The sequence below is a fragment of the Montipora capricornis genome, chromosome 10 (genome assembly GCF_036669925.1).
Source record: "Montipora capricornis isolate CH-2021 chromosome 10, ASM3666992v2, whole genome shotgun sequence".
Taxonomy (NCBI): domain Eukaryota; kingdom Metazoa; phylum Cnidaria; class Anthozoa; order Scleractinia; family Acroporidae; genus Montipora; species Montipora capricornis.
The window spans coordinates 47,113,403-47,120,902 of NC_090892.1; the positions used below are offsets into that span (position 1 = coordinate 47,113,403).

A 7,500-nucleotide genomic window follows, 5' to 3' on the forward strand; every position below is an offset into this window, starting at 1 on the left:
TCACTGGAGTTGTGGCGGTTCTCGCGCTGTATAAATGAAGTTATCATTAGTTACTGAAAGACGCTCTAGGATCGTGCGAATGACCTGATACTTAACACATTTGTAAATCGTTGCAGCATTTTCTACTGGGAGTTAAGTTTATTCTGGCGCTTGCTATCCCCGATGTACCACAATGGGTACAAGATGAAATGGCCAGGCAACACTATATGGACAAGTTGTCTCTCAGAGTAAGTTCATAGGCAATAAATTTAATGAATTGGTTGAAAAAAACTTCTGTCCAGGAGAAGTGAATTGGTTGTTTAATTTTCGTCCTTCCGAAAATTATACTTTTTCGTAAAACAAGGATATTCCCTTTCTGTGGAATTTATGACAATCCTGTAGATCTGAAACGTTTTTTCATCTCTCGCATCAGTAGCAAGTAGTATGTGCAATGAATCTTGGGCAATTTGTTCGTTCACTGTAGATGAAATGTACGACCCTGCCAATCAAGTAGCAAGTTGTTGAAAGTTGGGGTTGTCTTGCGATCCTCCCCATTGCGTGACGAGGTAAAAGTATGTCGACATTAGAGGCTCTCAATATTTGGTTTGCAGCTAATTTTCTTGAGACCGACGTTACAATGGTGTAATGTAAAAAAAAATGTGGGTGGACGGGCAAAGGATGCTAACGAGAGATCTCGTCCACCAACATGGCGGCGATTATGTAACGAGAAAACCACCTATTACTGTAGGTCAACGCTAATTTCCATCCCTCAAACTGACATTGGACATTTCGTAACAATTACAGGACGTAATATCCCATCTTAATATTGACAAGCTTACCGCTCTAAAAAGAATGAAAACAGGCAGAATTACAGCTTTAGTTCAACAAGAAATAGCGTTTTTTTCTAAGTTATGCCGCGCTGATCTACAGTATTTAGGTCTAAAAACCCCGTTGAAGACGGTTAACTTTCAATTGTTTTGCTGGGTACTACTATTTCAATACTCTAAAAAATTCGATTTTCCGGTAGGTTGTCTCGTTAGGCTAGTGGATATCGGAAACTGCAAGGTGAAGCCATCGATCCGGCTTCAACTCTTTGCCTCGCCTATTGTGAATATTCTCAGCTTGTTTAAAATCTTTGTTTCGTTGAAGTAGATTTGAAGTCTAAAGTAGACTGTACGACGTATAAGTTGAATAAAAAGGGAAATGTCAGTTTGAGGGATGAAAAGAAGTGATGACCATTACTGTAAAGGCGATTTCATACTTTGTTCCCAGGGTGTTGCTTTTCCCTACTGACTGCAAAATGAGAGGTCTGGGGACCAACCTGAGAGATTGCTGGAAAGTTCTAAGAAAAAAAACGAAATGTCTTCGGTGCGCAACCATCGTTGTTGTTTAGAACTGTAGCGTTCATGCCTCACTCACTTTGAACTTTATTTTCAGGCTCAGGAGACTCATTGCAATGTGCAGAAATTCCCATCGAAAGAAACCATGCTTTAGTTGACGGGATTTGACGAGGATTATAATAGGCAGGCAGAATAATTAGCGTAGTACAGTGGCCATAACGTTTGTAAGTATTATTAAGTTCCCATGAAGTTTTTCTCTTTGCTCCTTTGTACTGAAGTAATTCAATTCGAATCTTCGGTTGCGGCGAGAGTGGGTGTCGATCAGCCAGTGGGTGAGTGGGTGAGTCATCGAATCTTCCAAGTCTTAACTGAAAAACGGCACACGGGAATTGTCTTCACGGGTGTCTAGGCGTATTGAGAGTCGGGAGTGTCGGGTGTTAACACAAGGGGACCTTCGATTGCAAAACACTGTGAAACGCAAGCAACAGTCATCCAGAAGTAATCGATAGGTTACTGTAGTACGTATCTGAAAATCCGGATTTAGACTTTATAGTCAGCATCTTCTTACAGCGGTTATCAGTCACGCGCGCCCCTCAACGACATTTTTTTCATATTTCGAAAGAAAAATTTAGGTGGACGTCAATCGAATGTTTCCATGACGAATTTAATTGGCGCCAAGAGAACAGGACTATTGTCGTGGAAACATTAATTGATTGACGTCCACCTAAATTTACTTTCGAAATATGAAAAAATATGGTTGAGGTGCCCGTGTGATTGATAACCGCTGTAATTATAAAATCAAGCAAATACGCATAATTCGAACGTTGAATTCTTTGGAGATTTTGTTGAAGCCGTGAAATCCGGTGTTGGATTTTCATGTAGCATCACTGTAACTCCAAACTTGAGGATTTGACGATCTACAAGCCCTTTCCGCAGTTTGAAGCACTCAAAGTAAGTCGGCAAAATTTCACCAAAATCGTCGATCTCTACAATTCGAACGGGAAAGAAATCCTTTTTTTCCTTCCCTTTCAAATGCTGCCGACTCGATTGTGATAATGCCCGAGAATCAACTTAAGTCAGCTTATTTAAAAAGACAAGCAAATTAAAATTAAAAGCGTCATGTTTCGAAATGTTTTTCTTTTGATGATGAAGAGGAAATCAAGGTACCAGGCCGAAATATGCCCGGAGAGGATCGTGGCTTTCGGGAAGCGCTCGTTAGATTGTTTGGTTCATCGGGACTTTTCGGATTTGGGAAACGATTTGAGTTGGTTTTTTTTTGTATTAGGTAGTTGTAGGTTGTACTAGGTAGGTGATGAGTTATTTCAGTAAACATGTCGGTGACACTGTCAATCAGATAAAATGGATACTTCAGTGTTGTCTCGGTATGTTATATCGCTCGTTATAAGATTGAAATAATCTTTGGTGAAATAAATATTAAGGTTTTTCATAGAATGTTGTTGCTTCTTATGTTGTTTCACGTCTCAGCGCCGTGTCTTCGCTTTTCCTTTATGGCTGGGAGAATTGAATGATAATATAGACAAAAATCGCGAAACGCCGAAGGTATGACAGCATTTCAGCTCAGTGGCACTGCAGTTTGTAGGGCGTTTGAACGGTGTGGAGCTCCAGTCCCGTTTAGCCTGGATTTCATGTCTCATAGCAACTGTTTACGTGGCTCTCTGAAGGCTGCAAAAGTCTATTGCTCAGAAAAAACACTTTAATTAATAGTTCGAAGGTTTCATGCAGGTCTGCCCGCTAGGGGTGTGGCTAGAAGTGAACATGGTCAGTTTGAACTGGGGAACACTGAAGAAGACAAAATATGTAAGATAACATAGAATAGTCTTAGATTCAAAGTAAAACAAAGAATTAGTTTGGAATTAATAGTGGGGATAAGGAAACGCAATAAGGACGCTTTGTCCTACGAGCCTCTTTGACTTGAAGTTTCAGTGATAGTTTTGAGCAAAATCCTCATGACACGTTATACTACTTAGTCAGGTTATTAGATCGACTTTAAACAATGAACTCATTTTTAGAGCAAACACTTACACGTGCAACTCTATAGTTTCTTTACGACGTTTTTTCAGATATTAGTGGCCTAAACCTATTTTTGTCATCTGCAGGTGAGGCTCAGGGTGAGAATGTGAGAATGAAAGAGTTTGAAATGGCTTATTGTAAGGCTTGTCTTTAAAAAAACTGACCTACAATCTTGGACAAAATTGTTGAGAAAACTCTGCTTTTGGACTAAAGTCCGATCACAACGATGAAAAAGAAGCTCTCTTTTTGCCCCCACCCCCCATGCTCAATGTTGCTAGACGAAACAAAGCATGTCGAACCGGGACTTATCAACATTGGTTGTAGTGGGGAGGGGGATGGCAAATAATGTGCGATATTGAGGACGTAGTGCGCAAAATAACCCCTGTTTTTAATATTCTCAACCCTTTTTGTCCAAGATTGTAGACCCCCCCTGCATTGATGCAGTTCTGAAAGAAAGTTGCACCTAGTAGTTTACATTTGACTAGCAGTGAATAATTTAATGCACTATTTGCATATTTAGTTTTTCATTTCAATGTATATACACCGGCATAGCGGGGAGAATTTTTTACTGAATTCAGTCAAACGATAGGATTTAACTGTAGACCTTTGAATTGGAGTTCGCACATTGGAGCATTCGATCGTGCGCATTTCATTCCACCCCCACAGGCAAAACCTTGCAAGACCGCAAAGGATCCTTTTTCGTCACCAGGTTTTGCTCAATCTTACTTTCTGTTTGCTGCGCACGCTTGAATTAAGTCCGCGCTTCTATGCGACCTTCTTGCTAGTAAGGTGGCAACCAGCTCCAAGCAGGCAATCGAGGTCAAAATCAGGCCAAACAACATGAATGCAAGATCTCTCGCCATGGTAAAACGATTTTTACTTTCGTGCAACAAAATTTGCCCGCCCACATCAAGATCTTGAACTTCCGTTTTCAAAAATCTTTACTCAAGAGAGCGGTTTAGGCAACCTCCAAGACCGATAACGCCAGGGGAAATTCCCGTGAAGTTTGCTACGTCGTTGAAACTTCGTCATTCGTCGTCTTTCTTATCATCAAAGCACGAAAAGTAGTGAAAAGTCGTGCTCCTAAGAGAACTAACAATTCTTCTTATGCACTAAAATTAGGGCCGTGTACTTTCCATACGACTACGCGGCGTTCTACGTGGCTTGTGTAATGTAAACCTGACTAGGATTAATCATTGATTAAGAAGCGTTCGTTAGGAGAATTTTGGAGGTTGGAATCAGAGGCCGAGATGTCTATCCAAAGTATTAATATGTGAGGCTTTTGGAATGAGGTTAAAATTGGAAAGTTTAGAGTAAAGAGGTGATGGCGTCACAAAAACTAAATGAAAATCTGGAATTTGTTGAAATTTTCTGAGTGATTATTACCAAAAATGTCCCTTGCCAGGAGCGAACAACTCCCATATCAAACTTGTCCCGACATTTTTATAGACCGATCTATTTTAGACTACCTTTTCCGCAAAAAAACCGGTTCCGGTTCGGTGACACTATGACCTCAAGTCAGTTTCTTGTGATGTGTCATCGGGCTCCTTCGGGAGTCTCATTCGCGGGAAATTCAATCTAAAAATAAATCGGTCTGTGAAAATAGGGCTATTGTTCACTCCCAGTCATGAGCTCCTGCCCTTGCCAAAAAATCAGCGCGTTGGTGCAAATTGACTCCATACAACAATCACAAGGTGCGCGATCGTCATTTGCGCATATTACTTATCAAAATCGAGATGCGCATGCACGTAGAAGTAATTTAAGATAGCGCTGAAAAAGCCGACGAACGCCGAAAACTCGCTAAAGCTCACCCTATGCAGAAGAGCCCCAGGTACCACAGGATACCCAACATCGGGATTTGAGCGGGATTCTTTGAACTCGTTCCATTTTTTCGTCGTCAAACCCCTCAGAACCAGTCCTTAACGTATATGAAACACTCTTTTCACTGTCACTATCGGGGAAGAACTCGGTTAACGCAACGTATTGATCATGAGATACTTTCTTGGAAACCCTGGACATCTTATTTTGTTGCGTTAGCCGTTTGTTTTGACACTCCCGAAGAAAAAAAGGAGTAATACGTTAAATCGCTTTTTTTCCTGGAGGTAATCAGCTTGTCCACCCAATACCTTCAGCAAAGTTTAAAATTATGAGAGCGGAAAGAGCAAAATTACAATTTTGTGAACAATTTGAAGGCGCAGATACTGTTAGGTGATTTGAAAACACTTCTTGCAATGCAATGGAAGGGTCTGTGATATTCCTTCTCACAACTGCTGAATGGTACATGGTGTCGTTCAGTGCACACTCTTTGGAAAGCCCAATAACAGGCAATCACGTGATTTTATTTCCTGTGCCAAAATATACTCCTGTTAACAATTTTATTCTCACTATTTGTTACAAATGACCCTTTTAAAAAGTAAATTGAAGAATACGCAACTTAATATTTAGCAGAGCAATTACCATTTATTTTATACCTAAGCTAACTGGTTTGTTGTTGTGGGACCGCTTTGCTCGTGTACTCAGATGAGGGAGCAATAAACAGGTTTGGCGTATGCGTACGGGTGATAAAATGTTCTCATGTTATTTACCAGAGTGTAAATAGTAAAAGGAAAAAGCAAAAGGAAAACAAACAAACAAACAAACATGCAATGTACTTGTTTGGCTCACGAGTGTTCACTAGCTTATCATAAAAATTACAATTTCCTCGAGTGTGACTGGTTTAAAAAACTCCTATTTTCCACTAATTCACTAACCAAGTTGTTATCGGACAGTTCAATAAGCCAATCACATTCAAAGCTGTAGTTTAAATCAACCAATTACATTCAAAGTTTTAGTTTAAATCAATCAATCACCATAGAAACCGTGTACAGACTCCTAAACTGGGGCTTTCTTTCTTTCAGAGCGACATAAAACAATTATTTACGCCTCTTTTGTCAGTCTCTTAATGCAAATTTTCTCTTTCTGTCATAACTTGGCTCTTCTTTTCTCGGAAATTGTAATTGTTATGATTAATTGGTAAAAGGACCTCGTGTCCTCCTCTTCGGTCTGAAATCATACTCGTGATAAACAAATCGGGCTCCCAATGTTATCACTCGTATGATTACAGACCGAATTGGACTCCTCTCTACTTACGGCCTGTATTTTGTCATGTATTTTCTAAGGTTTGTCTGTTAGTCAGAAAAAAAGTAATTTGGGGTTTGAAATAACGGTGATTAAGGATTTGAATAGCTAGAAAATGTGGGAGACCAAGTTAACTGCAAAGTCAACTTAATTGTTCCATCCATGGTCTTGACTGTCCCAGAGGATGAATCCTCATCGACTACTGGTCTGTGAATTGGATGAGCGGAATTAATATTTATCTTTAGAGCATTTGTACATTTAGGCTTTTACAACTATGCCACGTCGAGGAACGTCTCCTAGAAACGAGCAATGATGATATGGAATAGAGGAAGGCCACTATCTCAGTAGATGTTGGTGTAAGTCTGTTATGGTGTTCAGACATCATGGAAGTTATAATGTGGTCGCCTTGAGGGCCCAGAGGTAAAAGGTGAAAGCCATGAGATGGAGAAGTGTCCACCAAAGACGTCCTGAAGATTTTCGTATCTGCGCGAGAAAAAACAACAAGACAGCTCTTTTTATTCCTGATAATAATAAGGTTAGTTCACGAAGTCGTCAGTTAGACGGATGAATCTTCATCTACTTCAAGCTTCACACTCAATTGTTGAACTTTTAACTCTTTAACCTCGCATTTGTAGTGGGGAGGGGGAGGGGAGGGGAGGGGAGGGGAGGGGAGGGGTGGTAAACAATGGAGCCGGGAACCTACCATCCTTGTATGGAGTAACGTTAAACCGGAGAAAATTTTCCGATCAGATTTGAAAAAGAGCCAGTGTAACTGAAAAAAAAACCCTTTCATAATTGCTTATTTTCAATTTGAAATGTTCACGGCTGCAGCCGCGATCTTGAATATTTGTGACATGTTACGCTTGTCGTCTAGTTCTAATACAAAAGAGCCTTCTTATGGTGACATAAGGGCAACCGTAACACGTCACAATTATTGAAGATGACAGTTCACGGGAAATGAAAAAACAAAAAACAAAAAACAAAAATACGCGATTCAAAAATTCATTCACTTCAGATACAAGTGTTTTCATTT

The 7,500-nt window shown here is 40.1% G+C and overlaps 2 protein-coding genes across 2 annotated transcripts in view; one reads left to right on the forward strand and one right to left on the reverse strand.

Moving 5' to 3' along the window:
- The window catches only part of LOC138018786 (anoctamin-10-like), an 18,851-nt gene extending 16,080 nt beyond the window's left edge, over nucleotides 1-2,771 (forward strand). The window contains exons 12-13 of the mRNA XM_068865467.1: nucleotides 117-227; nucleotides 1,417-2,771. Of these exons, the coding sequence (XP_068721568.1) occupies nucleotides 117-227; nucleotides 1,417-1,473 (168 nt within the window). The 3' untranslated portion in view covers nucleotides 1,474-2,771. The remainder of the gene's footprint in view (nucleotides 1-116; nucleotides 228-1,416) is intronic.
- Nucleotides 2,772-5,668: 2,897 nt separating this feature from the next.
- LOC138018691 (palmitoyltransferase ZDHHC3-like) overlaps nucleotides 5,669-7,500 on the reverse strand; it is a 14,806-nt gene continuing 12,974 nt past the window's right edge. The window contains exon 9 of the mRNA XM_068865378.1: nucleotides 5,669-6,950. Within this exon, the coding sequence (XP_068721479.1) occupies nucleotides 6,842-6,950 (109 nt within the window). The 3' untranslated portion in view covers nucleotides 5,669-6,841. The remainder of the gene's footprint in view (nucleotides 6,951-7,500) is intronic.